The sequence below is a fragment of the Cetorhinus maximus genome, chromosome 19, assembly GCF_964194155.1.
Source record: "Cetorhinus maximus chromosome 19, sCetMax3.hap1.1, whole genome shotgun sequence".
Taxonomy (NCBI): domain Eukaryota; kingdom Metazoa; phylum Chordata; class Chondrichthyes; order Lamniformes; family Cetorhinidae; genus Cetorhinus; species Cetorhinus maximus.
In genome coordinates, this window is record NC_135897.1 from 5,830,182 (window position 1) to 5,847,023 (window position 16,842).

At 43.5% G+C, this 16,842-nt stretch overlaps 1 protein-coding gene across 1 annotated transcript in view; it reads right to left on the reverse strand.

Annotated features, from left to right (window-relative positions):
• Positions 1-16,842, reverse strand: part of kif1aa (kinesin family member 1Aa) — a 324,793-nt gene that overhangs the window by 62,387 nt on the left and 245,564 nt on the right. Inside the window, exons 30-36 of the mRNA XM_078563437.1 lie at positions 16,377-16,539; positions 15,752-15,842; positions 14,901-15,019; positions 13,139-13,194; positions 5,164-5,272; positions 4,763-4,829; positions 3,149-3,233 (exon numbers count right to left, since the gene is read on the reverse strand). Coding sequence (XP_078419563.1) covers positions 3,149-3,233; positions 4,763-4,829; positions 5,164-5,272; positions 13,139-13,194; positions 14,901-15,019; positions 15,752-15,842; positions 16,377-16,539 — 690 coding nt within the window. The remainder of the gene's footprint in view (positions 1-3,148; positions 3,234-4,762; positions 4,830-5,163; positions 5,273-13,138; positions 13,195-14,900; positions 15,020-15,751; positions 15,843-16,376; positions 16,540-16,842) is intronic.

Here is a 16,842-nt window from a genome sequence, read left to right on the forward strand (position 1 = left end):
CTGAGGCACCACTTAGCCTCAGGGAGATGTGCACTCTTTCCTGCGCATGCGCAAAAGAGCGCACTCTCGCTTTCAGGGATGCCCCCCCGCTGCCTGCACAGGAAGTTCATAGCGCTTCCCACTGGACATCACGCTGGGCGGGCCTTAATTGGCCCGCCCATGTAAAATGGCGGTGCGGCCCACTTTGCGGGCGGGGATCGGCTCCCCGCCCGCCGGAGATTGGGTCGGGCCTGCCCGCCTGACAGGCAGAAAATTCTGCCCCAAGTGTTGTTTCCACTCAACACTTGGTTGTAATGTCAGAGTTGAAAGTGGGACTGGTGGGATGGTGGCCCCCACCAGCCAGTGGGCGATGGCAAGAATTAAGCCCACAAATCCACCATTTCACCAGAACGCTCAAATCCACCACCTCAGTGTCTCCTTCAAGGTTCTTGCATGACTCTGGCATAGTTACCACCCAATGCCACAAGAGTGGCCCATGTGCTTTTTCCCAACAGCTATTGATCCATTGCCATTAGGAAAGTGCTGAATGAACAATACTGTAGCTACGAGGGCATTTGATCTTTTGAGACCAAATCTTTGAGATTTTGGCCAGATCACCCCCTCTGTCAACAGAGCAGCAAGGTGTCATCCCAAAATTCTAGCACAGTAAGCCCTTACTTAAAGTTGTTCCTGAAAATCATGACTTTAAGTGAAATCATTTTAAGTGAAACATCAGTTCCCACAGGAAGCAATGTTAAAATTGGAGTTGGGTTCTGTAGGACCTTTCTTATCGGGATAAAAATGAAAACATTATATCCTATAAGTTGAAATATTTTACAATGCTAAATTCCTACATGGGTAAAGGGAATAACTTTAAAATAAAATAAACTTAAAAAATATAAAAGAAAAACGTAACTTTCTGCTGACAGTACCTCCTGCTCGCTATGGATCCTGCTTCCTGACCCTTCCGCTCCCTGATCCTCCTGATCACTTTCCCCTCCCTGACTTCCGACTTGCAGCCTCTCCCCATGTCTGACACACCGTCTCACGACCCTCCTGCTCCCTGACTCACCCTCTCACTGCTTCCCTCTCCTGAAGCTGCTTTTACATTCAAGATCCAGATCCGATCTGAGGTCGCAGCTCCGAGGTCGTGAAAGTGCGAGTCCCAATGGTGTAGGAATACCGAGCTGGGGCTGTTATAACCCGTGTTTTTTTAAAAAATGCTCCTGCTCGCTGCTTCCCTCTCCTGAACCCTCGCTGTGAGCGAGGGCTCTGGAGTTGAGCCGTGAGGCAGGAGGAGCAGCTTCGGCAGTCATTTTAAAAAATCACAGTTTCAGGAGGGGGAAGTGGCGAGAGGGCGAATCAGGGTGCGGGAGGTTGGCCAAGGAGGTGGGTCGGGCATGGGGGAGCGGCCAAAAGTCAAGCAGTCAGGCACCCAGGGGTGGGTGGAGAAAGTCGGGCACGGGGAACACCGCAAGTCGGAGAGTTAGAGAGTAGGAGAGGCAGTGCCAGAATGGCGTTAATCGGGTTTCGCAGGGAACGATGCCTAAACAAATCTTGGGCGCTCAACGAGAACACAGGCCCCCATTAACTTACCAAAGTTAAAGTGAAACAAGGTTAAAAGGGATAACGCTAAATGGGGAATTACAGTACTGTCAGGGGGCAGCTAGTCACGGAGCAGCATAAACACTTCAACACTGTGAGTGCCCAATCCTTTAAGCAAATGACCCCCTGATGAATCATTGGTGGACCAGACTGGGGAGTGGAAGCCCTGATTTGTCACACTTACAGTGATGCAGCTGCCCAGTTAGAACTTCTAGGCTGCAGTACCCAATCCGGGTGTTCAAATTGCTCCATGACCTTGTTCCTCCCTACCTCTGTAACCTCATCAATTGGCACAACCCTGCAATAACTCTAGCCTCTTGTCTATTCCCCTCCATCTCCCTATCATTAGTGGCTGTGCCTTCAACAGCCAGGCCTTCAGCTTGGGAATTCTCTGCCTGAACTTTATTGTCTCTCTCTCCCTGATATACAAACATATGAAATGGGAGCAGAAGTGGACCATTCGGCCCATCGAGCCTGCTCCGCCATTCAATAAGATCATGGCTGATCTGTTCGTATTACGAATTCCACAGTCACATCTACCCCTGATAGCCTTGGATTCAAGATCCAGATGCCTAACAAGAATCTACCTCTGCCTTAAAGATATTCAATGACTCCGCCTCCACCACCTTCTGAGGCAGAGAGTTCCAAAGTTGCACAACCATCTGAGAAAAAAATCCTCCTCATCTTTGTCCTAAAAGGGCGACACCTAATTTTAAAACAGTGCCCCCTAGCTCTGGACTCACCCACAAGAGGAAACGTCCTTTCGACGTCCACCTTGTCAATGCTGTTCAGGACCTTGTATACTTCAATCAAATCACCCCTCACTCTTCTAAACTCCAGTGGAAACAAGCCCAGTCTGCCCAACCTTTCCTCATAAGACATCCCACTTATTCCAAGTATCAGTCTAGGAAATCTCCTCTGAACCACCTCTAATGCATTAAGATCCTCCCTTACATAAGGAGACCAAAACTGCACACAGTATTCGAGATGTGGTCTCACCAATGCCCTGTATAACTGAAACATCACATCCTTACTTTTATGTTCAATTCCTCTCCTAATGAAGGATATCATTCCATTAGCCTTCTTGATTATGTGCTGTATCTGCATACTAACTTTTTGTGACTCATGTACAAGAACACCTAGATCTCTCTGCACCTTGGAATTCTGCAGTCCTTCTCCATTTAAGTAATACTCTGCTTTTTTATTCTTCCTGCCAAAGTGAACAGTTTCACATTTTCCCACATTGTATTCCATCTGCCCTTAAGGCACTCTTTAAAACCTACCTCTTTGACTAAGCTTTTGGTTACCTGGCCTAAAATCTTCTTCTCTGGTTTGTTATCAAATTGTGATTGATTAAGACCCTGTGTGATGCCTTGGGAAGTTGAAGGTGCTATATCAATGCGAATCGCTGTTGATAGTAATAGATTTTTTTGTACTTAGATTATTGTTTTAGATTTGCGTAATCAATGAGGTGACCTGATCGTCGCAGGATCCCTGCTCTATCAGGAAGTTGTAGGATATACAAACAGGAACAATGACACCAGTTTATTTTCTTCATACTTACCAACAACCAGTTCTCGCACTTCCTTCCAACATATGTCGCTTCCTGTTTCATGTACAATGGTAATCGTAATCCGCCTCTGAATTCCCTATCAAAAACCGAGAATAAAGAAGTATGTTAGGAAACAGTCTCACTCAATTGCAATAATACACCATGGCAGGCTGATCAGAGACATTCCTCCACATTTGTGGGGTATTGGTATTAAATTTCAAGTTGTCATTGCAGGGAAAATACCATAAAGTCCATGTCCTTGAAGTTACTAGAGGTGCTACATCTGTGATCAGCTGAGCAATATAAAGGGAGTTCAATCTTACACTGAAAGATTGGGACAACTCTGAGGCTCTTTCTATCGCACAGTGATGACACATTTTTGGGATGCGTATGATGTCACTGTGTTGATAAACAATCGCACTGTACACCCTCGCCTGATAACATGTTGGGAGTAGATTATGTATCCACGATTCAGGAGTACATATCAGGATCTTGGGGATGGCAGTCAGCACCTTCATTCACAATATGTACTCCGACTGGATAAAGCTCTGAGCTGGGAGCTCAAGTTTGTAAAATTTAGTTCCTAATGGTAAGGATGTGCACAAATATGGTCCTCAGTTATATCTGTGAAGCCACCAAAGTTCATCTGTGTTGTTCAGATGGGGCTGTCGACAGGTTGTTATAGTTTTTCTTGTTCCTCCCCCAATAATATCACTCTCATTTACTGCAGTGCACAAGCAAATTTGTTCAATGGACTTCTTCTCACACCGTACACAGTGCTGGTGTGCTTTCTCCCAAAGGTTGACACATCACTGGACCAAATCTACATTGCGCCTTTTATTTCTCGCACATGCCTGTTCATCAGCATTGTGAGTGTACTTTGCACTATTTTATAATTGCAAAACATACTGCACTTGGCAGTGGGGTCATAGGTAGCAGCAGGGATCAAGATGGATCTGCCCCATGAGAGGGATGAAGAGAAGCTAGATGTACTTAACTAACTAGCATCTTGCCCTTCTGCCCAGCCGCAGTGCAGTGAGGATGCAGGGCAGACAAGTGTGCAGGATGATGTCTCTGAAACTTGGAACAAGAGCGGAGGACTCAAGAGTATTTATTGTAGTAAGTTTGATAAGATATATAAAGGAAAGATGATGAGTTAGAAAGAAGAGGAAGAGAGCAAGAGGTTGAAGACTACATGTCAGAAAGGGAGTGCTCATCTGACAAGTTTTCCCACATGCTGTCCAGGAATGTGAGAGGAGCTAGAACAGCTAGAGCAGCTTTCGAGCTTGGATGGTGTCTTGTTTAAGGAATACTGTGCAAAACACAAGGTATCCAGTTCAGATCACAAGGGACTCTTATTATTACATTTCCAGTCAACATCGTTGTATAATTAGATGCCTAACAGTATGGGCACACACCTTAACTTTAAAGGTTCAGGCCACAGACAATAGTATCGAGCACTGCAGTATCTGAGAGAATATGTAAGGCAGGCAGAAAACATGTAACAGTTGGGCTTGAATTTTATGGAGAATTAAGGGGTGCTGAATGGGCGCCGTGTGAAAGAACAAATCAATCTCTTCAGAGGCAGCTTTGACGACATATTTGAGACTGGTTATTCAACAATACCTGGTGCAGGAGGAAAGTTCCATGACATGGCATCCCACCTCTGTGGTCAACAACGGCAGGAATATACCTGAGCAAGGAAAAGAGAGATGGTCACTTCATGTATCAATAATCCTAGTGCTGTCTACTCTTGATGGTTACTCAGGTCTAACACTAAGGCTGGATTTTTCCAGCCCCAGTGGCGGGTTCTCCCGCGGTGGGGCCGAGGAGCCATTGAAATCTCCGTTCACACTGGCGGGGCCGGAAGTTCCCGCTGGCGTGAGGGGCTGGAAAATTCCGGCCTAGAGGAAACGTGGCTTTGTAGGACACGAATGATGAATGTCTTTTATTGTTTGAACTTGGGCCCAGCCTGAGGCGGCCTTTGATGGCTTTCAGGTTATGCTGCAACAGCGGATAGTACTTACTCTCCAGTAGCTTCCAGCTCACAGATTTCGAAGAAGACCAGCAAGTCATACTTGCCCTGGCACTGTCCTGCGGTGGGTCGGTTCATGGTGTTTAACTTGGTAGCTGGTACTGCAAATACAATAAACCATTAGTCAGGGCACTGGGAGAAACCTACAGTGTGAACCCAAAGCTTGCAATTGGTTCTACCTTCAGCTTCCAGCATTATCTGTTCCAAAACCTGGTGCTGTGTCAAGTGGCAAAGCCAGCATCTAAAATATGAATCAACCTCAACTTTATTTTTCAAAATCTGGTTTATATCAGATTCAAATGTTTCATTATGCAAAAATTATTTTTCAACGTGTGACTGAGAACAGAGCACAGCTGAAGAAAAGAGTAAAACTTCGGAACAGGATACAACTGAAGGACAGAGCGCACCTGAAGGAACAAGGCACCTGACTGTATAGGAGGCACCCAAAGGTGAAAGGTGCATTTAAGGAACATGACACACCTGAAGAAGCAGGACACAACTAAAGGACAGCACCTCTGAAAGAAACTGCACATTTCACAGAACAGGGCACACACGTAAGAACAGGGCATACTTATATAGCTTTGAGTTAAATTTAACTGTGTCACGAGGGCATTTCATCACTTGGCAGAGCCTCTTCCTGTCGACATGCTTTTGTGAGCTGTGTCCATGATGTGACTACACAAATCTTTTTTGCAGTTTCTCCTCTGCTCTCTCATTGCTGGTTACAGTTCCATTGGTGTCTGAAATCCTCAATTCTATGACTGTGGTGGGCAGTACAGACAAACCCAGTTGTGACCCTTATGGCATGACAACATGACAAATTTACCCATATTGCCATTCAGGGAGCAATGATAATGTTAGTCTTAAGGTTTGGGCCAATTGATTCAGTAGAAAACAGCTCTGATGGCTTATTTTCAGCCAACTAAAATACCGATTTTCGGAAGTCACCCCAAAATAGGTCATGAAAGGCAGGAGGAAAAAGTGAACAGCTTTTAAAGTTATAAATGAGCCAGGGTAAATAATAAAACATTAATGTTAAAGTAAAAACAGAGCAAGTGTAAAAGAAAATGGAAATAGATTTAATGTTGTCTATATTTAAGATTGTATTTAGTTTAGGGATCATTTTTAATAGTAAAGCTATTCCTGACATCTGAGCAGTTTTTGTGTTAACTTTTGTGTTTGCACTGACAATGTAAGTAATTGGTTGGTAGAGTGAGACAGACGTTTACTTGGACTTTACAGCAGTTTAAGGGTTGGATGCTCAGGGGCTAAAAGAGGTGCAGGCTAGAATGTGAATGTGAGTTTTCCTCTTACAATTCTGCCATAACAAATACAGCTTGGCACAAAAACAAAAACAAAAATTCAATTTCCTACATTAAATAAAAAATGAAACAAGACACAGCAAACATGCAGTGGTAAGTTAAAGGGTAAAGATACAGAGCACACTGCAAAAACACCAATCTCACCCACCAAGTTAAGTTCAGATTTATTTTGCCTTTCTAAGGAATGTACATTGTGAATATCAAGACTATTGAAATTGTATTGAGGCACCTCAGAGTGGAAACTGTTGTATAGAAAAAAGTTGAATTCTACTGAACTTTCTGTAATTTTCAATTTGAAATGTTTTGCCCTCAGGCTGCATGCCTGTCATGGAATATATATTGTACATATCAAGAGTATTACAGTTGAGAGTATGGAGGCAAGTTGAATTTCATTGCACTGTAATTTTCAAGTTGAAATGTTTTACAAATTTTATGAATAAAGTATATTTTTGGAAGAAAAAATCTAAGTTAAAGTTGTTTCTTTATTAAAGAACTTGCACAGCTCTATTGAACACCTGGAGCATTTTGTGACTTTTCCAATTTCTTCACACAAGGCAAATAGCATTCATTGCTCCACAAGAAAGTGTTGAATTACTAAAATGTTAGGCAGTCTCCACTGATTAAATTGGATCTTCTAGTGGCAGAATCTGCTGTGGCATCACTCTCCCCCCTATTCCCAGGTTCTAGTTAAACAGTTACCTTGTATGGAAATTATTTAACATTTTCCTCCATTAGAATCACAGTTTAGGAAATGAGCATCTTAGAGAACTAAATGTTGACCTTTGCTCTTTGACCTAGACAATCACAGCAAACAAAGCAAAAAGCAAAGATACTAGATACACACATAGAATATATACCAGTCTGGATGAGATTGTATTGTGAAAGTGAATTATTTTTGATAAGCCACTGCAGTTTTAAGTTCTCTTCTAAAATGACCTCGCTCAATGGGTGATTCAATCACACCTAAGACAGCAGATTGGTTGGTGATGGATACCCTAACCATTTGACAGGCAGCTCTTAAATGGCCCTGTGACACTGATGCTAAGTATGGAGTGATGTCAGAGTGGATCGCTAAGCCAGGATCTGAACCTTATTAACTTCAAATATGAAATAAAACAAACCTTTAAAAATGAAACTAAGAAACAAGTGTGGAGGGGTGATTGAATAACAGTAATGGACCAAGTGTGCACTGTCTTTTAAAATGAGATTGTAAAACAAACCAATGACAAATCTGTTGTCATCTAGCTATTGCTTAGGCTGGCACTCCAGTTGGGAATGTCTAACCCAGTCCACCCTCCTGCAGACTTTTAAGAATCAAAGCTTGACATCAGCTCATCACCAATTAATCTTTGCTCTTCTGTTCCCAACCTGGCTGGTTTTCTGTACTTTAGCCCTCAGGTCTCCACCCAATGTAAATGAAAGGAATCAGTTTCTATAACATTGGTATCAGCACCATATCATATCAACAAAGTTATCCGCCAGTTTGACCAATCTTCAATTAAATGGAATAGAAAAATAGAAACTAGGAGCAGGAGTAGGCCATTCAGCCCTTCGATCCTGCTCCACCATTCAATATGATTATGGCTGATCCTCTATCTCAACGCCATATTCCCGCTTTCTCTCCATACCCTTTGATGCCCCTAATATCCAAAAAATTATTGGTTTCTTTCCTGAATATACTCAGCCTTCTGTGGTAGAGAATTCCACAGGTTGACCACCCTCTGCGTGAAGAAATTTTTCCTCATCTCAGTCCTAAATGGCCTGCCTTGTATCCTGAGACTGTGGCCTCTGGCTCTAGACTCCCCAACCAGGGGGAACATCCTCCCTGCATCTAGTCTGTCTAGCCCTGTTAGAATTTTATACATTTCAATCAGATCCCCTCTCATTCTTCTAAACTCTAGTAAATACAGGCCCATTTGAACCAATCTCTCCTCATATGATAGTCCTTCCATCCCTGGTATCAGCCTAGTGAACCTTCGCTGCACTCCCTCTATGGCAAGTATATCCTTTCTTAGGTGGGGAGACCAAAACTGCACACACTACTCCAGGTGTGGTCTCACCAAGGCCCTGTATAACTGTAGTAAAACATCCCTACTTCTGAACTCAAATCCTCTTGCAATGAAGGCCAACATATTATTTGCTTTCCTAATTGTTTGCTGCACCTGCCTATTTACTTTCATTGACTGGTGTACAAGGACACCCAGATCCCTTTGTACATCCACATTTCCCAATATATCACTATTTAAATAATACTCTGCCTTTCTGTGTTTCACACTGAAGCGTATAACTTCACATTTATCCATGTTATACTGCACCTGCCATTTGTTTGCCCACACACACAACTTGTCTAAATCACCTTGAAGCCTCCTTGCATCCTCCTCACAACTCATAACGCCGCCCAGTTTTGTGTCGTCAGCAACCTTGAAAATATTGCATTTGGTTCCCTCATCCAAGTCATTCACATGTATCGTGAATGGCTGGGTCCCAAGCACTGATAACCACCTGCCACCCAGGAAAAGATCCATTTATTCCCACTCTCTGGTTCCAGTCTGTAAACCAATTTTCAATCCATGCCAGCACATTACCTCTAATCCCGTGTGGTTTTAATTTTGCCCACTAGCCTCTTATGTGGACCTTATCAAAAGCCTTCTTGAAATCCAAATATACCACATCCACTGGTTCTCCCTTATCTATTCTATTAGTTACATCCTCAAAAAACTCCAGTAGATTAGTTAAGCATGATTTCCCTTTCATAAACCCATGCTGACTTTGTCTAATCCCGTTAATGCTTTCCAAATGTTCTGTTACCACGTCTTTTATAATAGACTCTAGCATTTTCCCCACTACTGATGTTAGGCTAACTGGTCTGTAATTCTCTGTTATTTTCTCTCCCTCCTTCTTTAAATAGTGGGGTTGCATTTACCACCCTCCAATCTGTGGGAACTGCTCCAGAGTCTGTAGAATTTTGGAAGATGACCACCAATACATCCAATATTTCCAGGGCCATTTCCTTTAGTATTCCGGAATGTAGATTATCAGGCCCTGGGGATTTTTCAGCCTTTAACCCCATTAATTTCTCTAGCACCATTTTTTTACTAATACTGATTTTCTTCAATTCCTCCCTCTCACTAGACCCTGGTGGTTCCCTAACATTTCTGGGAAATTATTTGTGTCCTCTTTTGTGAAGACAGAACCAAAATATATGTTCAATTCTTCTGACACCTCTTTGCTCCCCATTATAATTTCCCCCACTTCTGACAGAGCACACATTTGTCCACTTCTGTTTACGTTGCTGAGCAGAGACACAAGGGATCGGGGCTGAATAATGACACACAATTGCAGCCCATGGAAAGTAGCTTTGAATTGGGTACGACACCAGGAGCAGCAAGGAGATGTAATGATAATTACTAATGGTCCAACCTCTGGGAACTGGTAATACATTTCTACATCAGGCAGGACTCAGGAACTGAATATTGCTGAATATTGCTTTTCACAGAGAACCCCATTAACATAGAACAAAGAGGAAAAAGGGGGATGGACAAGTACGTAACTGACTGGAAAAACCATGGCAGCTACAGAGTTCCAACACACTGCCACACTGTACCATGTAAAATATTCAATTTGGGAGGTAAATTTCAGTCATAAAAGGAGTGAGATAAATTACTCAATTATATCAGGAATGCAGGGGAGGGTGAAGTATCTTGTTTTACAGGGATTGGGAAATGAGTTACCCAACTGAACCAGAAACTGAAGCTCTGAATGTATGAGGATTGGAAGATGAATTACCGAATCCTCTGGGAATCTGAGGGAGGGTGAAATATGAGGTGTTTGAGGATTGGGAAATTCATTAAACAAATGTATGGGCAGTTTTGGAGGTGAAAGGTCCAATCGTAATGGGAAGTGGGATTGAAGCATCCAATAATCTAGTGGATTGGGCCGGTTGAACTATCAATTTTTTTGGGATTGGGAGATGAATTAGCCAATGATATGGGGAGCTGTGAGCGGTGAAGCATCCAATAAAACAGACTTTCCATCAGAGTCCAGTGTTACCAACCATGCATCTGGGCTTTCCTGACAGCACAACCAGGGGAAGAAGGAAGGGGCAAGGGGTCATAAACCTCGTCCTCGGAAAGATAAGAAGCAGCAACACTAGCGGCAGACACGGCGTGCATGGACAGCGAGTCCAAGAATGGGAGATTCAACCCATCAGGCATCAGGTGCTTAATCAAAACAAGTGCTTTCTCATTCTCTGCGATATGCATGATGAAGGACAAAACAAAACACAAACAGTAAAATCACATGAGTTCTAGCAGGAGAGGACAATTGGTTAACTAATAAGGAGTGTCGAGAAATGTGTACAACAAACTGAAATAATAAAACATTAAGCTTCTAGTACCTAGACACATCCCAGCATAAAATAAAAGGCACCTGTCACCACAGACAAGCCCACTCAGCTTTGTGCCTTACAGGACAATAATTACCCACAGCTCTGGAAAAGTCCAATGTCCCTCCATCCGACCCCAGCAACATATGGACGAAGAATTTTCCATGGCAGAGGGTCGGTAACCAAAGGTCACAGATTTAAGATAATTGGCAAAAGAGCCAGAGTGGAGAGGAGAAGAATTTTCTTTACACTGTGAGCTGTTATAATCTAGAACGCGCTGTCTGCAAGGGCAGTGGAAGCAAATTCAATAGTAACTTACTAAAGGGATATATACTTAAATGGGGAAAACAAATTGCAGGGCTATGGAAAAAGGCTGGGGAAGTGGAACTAATTGGATAGATATATCAAAGAGCCAGGGCTGACACAATGAATGGCCTCCACCTGAGCGTTATGATCCTTTAAGATATCTATGAGTGAGAAAGTGACACACCGGTTATACCTACAATTGACCCGGAGCTGTGGGCCTCCTTCCTGAGGCCCTTCTCTCACACACTCCAAGCCCACACAGATGGCTTGGCTGGGTTCAGATTGCACATGTCCCTGTGGCCTCACCGAACTCCTCATGTCATTGCAGATAACAATCCAATACTCAACACTAAACTTTTCACTGCTATCCAATGTGATCTGAGCCCTTTAAGAACAAAGGACCCTGCAAAATAGCAGGAATATCAATTGTGAGAACTTTATCTTATAAAGGATGCATGTATCTGTGAATCTAGTGCAAGCAAACATCAGCATGCACCCGTCTATGTTTTATTCTAACAATGATGAGCAAGTTCACAAGCTCAGTAATAGCAAATTCATGTTAAGTGAAAGAAAAAGCTTTTTGTTTATAAACACTTCTTTACCATAGTTTGAATGTGCATCCTAAAGGTGAGGCAGATACAGAGGGAATGGAACAATGATCACCAGGGAATCTGAGGTTAAAAGTTAGTGTCAGTGAAAGTCATGGACACAGAAGTTGCAGATCATGGTTAGTGAATGTAGAGAAACTGATGGTGAAGGTTAATACATTGGTAATCTGAAGAGACTGAAGTTAAAAGTTGGTACCCAAGGTAATGTAGAGAGGTTGGGTTAAAGGTTAGTGCCAGAGTAAAGCAGAGAGGCTGAAGGTGACAATCACTATCAGATTAATGAAGGGAGTCTGAAAATAAAGATATTTATTAGTAGAATACAAGGAAATGGGGTGGCCGGCGGGGGGGGTTGGGGGGGGGAATGTGTTGGACGGACCTTGAAAGTGTCTGAAATGTGATATGCCTCCCTTTGGGGAAGAAAAATCCCCTCATCTCAGTCTTAAAATGGAGGTCCCTTACTCTTAAACTGTATTCTTCTCTTAACCCTCTGATTCTTAACTAGCTGCCCTCAGATAACTCAAGCACCCAGTAATTTTTTGGGCACAGATCAGAGATTGGAGGTGGGGTCTTCCTGGTCTGTACAACTCAACATCATAGTTACCCAGCGAGTCACTGGGTAAAATCCAGGAATTATTTCAATAAGTTCTCAGAATTGGAACTTGATTGTGGTACATTTTCTTGTCTATAGCAATAACATGCCAACAATATGCGCCCTAACTAGAAGGCCCAAGGCCAGCCTGAAATTGGCCCGTGGGTTCTCATTTGCTTAATTTGGGTGAGTTGGCAGTGCACCTTTTACAAAGTTGCAAGTTGGGATGCTTGCCTTACTAGCAGCAGCCTTAAGGTAAGTCCCAGGAGGAAAGGCCTTCTTTCTGCAGGGATGGGGGTGGGGTGTGGGGCTGGGGGGTAATGGGTGTGATTGTGAGTGTTGTGCAGTCAGGGCGTGCACTCCTCTTGCACCAGGGTGACGATTCCTAATTGCCTTTTTTTTTTACTAACGTTGGCAGCTGTTGAAGGTTGCTGGGTGGAGCAATCCTGACACCTGCTCCAGTTGACTGACAACCACTTTCAGCAAGGTGCAGGGGAGCAAAAACAGGGTTTTGGCCCCTCATTTATATATGTAAGGTGCCCTATTCCTGTCTTAAGTGGTCACTCCGGATGCCTGAAATCTAGGCAGCCTTTACCAATGGTGACACTCATGCAGCGTAGGCATAGATTGGTTGTGGGTGTTGGATTCCAAAATTGCTCCTTTTTGAGCTTGTTTTCCCGCCCAATGTCTACTCCTCTATGTGGCTAAGAGATACGATTAGATACAAAGCAATAATTATACAATTTTAATCCTCTCACCTGGTTTAGATAAGGGCATCACACGAGGGAACTGTCGGCGAGATGGCCTCAAGGGGCTAGGAAGAGAAAGAGCAGGTGAATTCCATCTAGAATACATTATGGAGAAAGACTTTAATTCCAAGGTAGATCACTGAGCTGAGATTATATGAGCACAGGGCACCATCAATGAGATATTCATTTTCTGGATCTCACGAATACTGAGGTTCCTATTTCATTTGTGAAGTGTGGGGTCTGACATTGACCAAATGTAAAGGGACTACTTCACTGGAAATGTGAGGTATCAGAGAAATGGCGGTGGGGAGTGTGGAGGTGGGGAACACGTCAACTGAACTGCCGTCAAATACTCCCCAGTACAGGCACAGGACATGACTTGTGGAAATTGGGATACACTTTTTCTTCCTCTCCGAGCTACCAGATAGAGTGCTTGCTAGTGCTAGTGCTTGCTTTGTTAGGCTGCTTGCTAAGCAGACACCCCAAATACCAGGGCTCAAGCCAAGGATTTGTCTTTCTTTGTTCTGTAGCAACATGATGCTATTTGGAGGTACGGCTTTCTATCATCCCAGCAGTTGAAAGGTAGCTTTAAGACGTAGCTCTCTAATGGATGGGCAGAGGAAGGAGCAAGAAAATCTTAAACAGCCTCTCTGGAATTTTTTCATTTCAGAATGGATTGGAGACCATTGCCTTGTCAGGGAACCACTTGTAGCTGTGCATGAGTCAGGGTGAATGCCAACTGAGATATTTTGTCTTTCTCCATGGAGAAATGCAAGGTCTCAAATGGACAAACATGGCTGCATGCCTAAGGTCCGGAGGTGTCCATGCGTAGAACTACCAGACCAACCATGTGGTCATATGCTACAATTCATTTTTCCACCATATTTGAGTTACTTTCCTTGATCAATCTTTTTCTTTGCAAAACACGTTCTTACTTGGCTGGATGGTGGGGTAGGGGTTTGAGTGGTGGAGGGGTGGTAATGGATTTGACCTGTTCCCAGTGTTTTTTTATTCTTTCATGGGATGTGGGCACTTGTTGCCCACCCCTAATTGTCCTTGAACTGAGTGGTTGCTAGGCCATTTCAGAGGGCATTTAAGAGTCAGCCACATTGCTGTTGATCTGGAGTCACACGTAGGCCAGACCAGGCAAGGATGGCAGATGTGCTTCCCTAAAGGGCATTAGAGAACCAGATGGGTTTTTACAAGAAGCTTTATATTCCAGATTTATTAATTGAATTTAAACTCTGGCTTGGTGGAATTTGAACCCATGTCTCCAGAACATTAGTCTGGGCCTCAGGATTACTAGTCCAGTGACATTACCATTACACCATAGTGGCACATCAAATCCCCACCCTTCTGCCTTCAGCTGCTCACCTGACAGGATGTGAGGGATTTATGCTGAGGTGGCTCTAATCTTTCTGCTGATCCTAACTTGTGACCCAATGTTTGACTTCAATAAAGCAGCAAGTTCTGGGTGCCAATTCATCTGCTGGCATTAGGTACTGCAGACATGGGGGTGTCCTGTAGCTTCAGCCCCAATGAGTTTTGGTGCACCTTGTTTGGTTTGCAAGTAGGCCCTGCTTTCTGGTGTTACGTTAAAACCAGGAGGTAATCTATCTCGAATCCTCTTCACAGCACAGAGGGATTAAACTCTAGAGCAGAACCTCCAATGGGCTTTAACACTGTGAAGAGTGAGACACTGACTTTGAGTTTGAAACAGAAGTAGGGATTATTGTGGCTGATAACAATCAGGTATATTGGGAGTACTTACCTGATGAGGTCTTTGCAGAGGGGTGGAAATGGGTGCTGCTGATAATGTCCAAATACCTCGAAGACAATGGGCTGAGTCTTAATATACTCGATGAAGGATTTGGTCACTTCTACTGCAATCTGTAAAAAAAAGTAGTTTTCACAATATACAACTGTTTGTTTAATTGAGTTTTCAAGAGTTAAAGACTTTTCTGGGCTGCTGAAGATATTAATGAAGGGCACATTGGTACACATGGATTGCACTAAAGGCTGTAGAATGCTGGGGTGGCATGAGTTTCACTGCTGGAGGAACCTGGTTTGCTTGGGAGCATGAGCAAAGAATCCTGCCTACATTGGCTGATAGTCTTGTCAATTGGGGTCACTGCTCTTGCCTAATGCCAGTTGAGTTGGTTTCCTTTATCTCCTCCTGGGAGTTTACACCCTCCAATTCATTTGCATCCCTTTCCTCTCCTCCACTATCAGCACCAGCACCTTCAAATGTCCTGCTTTATCTCCTGGAACTTTCTCCTTAAACCCCCACCTCTTGCTGCCTCTCCCCATTTTGACAGGCTCCTCATGCCTCTCTCTTTAACCATGCCTTCAGTCACTTTCCCCAACTCTTTTCCCACTGTCCTGTCAATCACATTTGCTTTTAAATGGGCATTAATAGTGTTTCAGCCTAATCACACAACACAATTATCAATCTGTCAATAACAGATTCCGAGATGAGCATTATCATCGATGCAGTGTGACACAAAACATTTAAATACAAAGTGAAAGCCTTTCAAAAATCTTTGGCATAGTCAGTAGTTAGTTTGGGCATTCTAGCTGGTTCTATATAATCACAATTATACCTTCATTTGGGAGACTTACATTCTGTACATGGTAAAAGCCAAGTGGGGGGCCACGGCCTGTGTTTTTCAGTGGCTCTGTAGAAAAGGCTTCTTCTTGGCGATGGATGAAACTGTAAAGGAGAGAAAATCACAACTGAACCTTCTTGGTCAGAGGTTCCTTTGATTTATGTCATCAGTCCTGAACAGAAAACATCAACTAACTCAGATCTTCAAGGACTTTAGTGTGTGGAAATTGGAATGGAAATGATCTAAATCTGCCCCACTGGGTACCCATACAGCAATCCCAAAAGAACAACTGCCCAACTCCGTATCCTGCACTGCAGTAACGCCAACAGTCAGCTCATTTTAAAAATTAACCTTATGTTTGACTTGACAAAGATCACTTAGAAGCCAGCCTCCACAATGGATATCTCTACCAAGTGCATACCAAAGCTTCTATACGTGTGGCAGTGAATGGATGTAACATGGCTTTTGAAAAATGGGCCTATACAGAATGAATACTGAATACTCGTGCTACTAGGTCAATATATCATGGACACATCACCGATCCCACTGATATGACAATAAGTGGATGTAGCATGGTCTCCACAGCCATAGCAATGGGTCTATATAGCATGGATATAGGATGGCAATGGGTGACTTACTTGAACTGACAGAAAATATCAGCATATTCAGCTGAGATACTTGAGGCCTGTAGAACTGTTACTCTGAAAGTGAAGTTGCTGCCAATTCTGAGGTGTTCCACGATTCCATCCATCTGTGTGTCCACCGGTGACTTCACTGGACTTATGGGCTCTTCCTGGGTGGCTGCGGAATGCAAACAAAACCACAAACAATAAATGGGCATTTTATTTCTGTCCTCCTCAGGCAGAGAAAGAGGCATATTTAAGATGATGATTGGTGGGGTTGGGGGGGGTGGCGGGGGCATTGTTTAAGACGACAGTGGGGGGTGGGGAGTTAAGATGGTAGAGATTGGGGCTTCTCGCCTGTCTCCTACTCCTCAGCATTTTGGTGAAGCTGAAATCAGACAAGGAAGGCCTACTACCTCAGCCAGGAGTTGGGGCCTAATGTAAATGGCATTGGAGAGTGCACGCTATTTCAACCACTGAC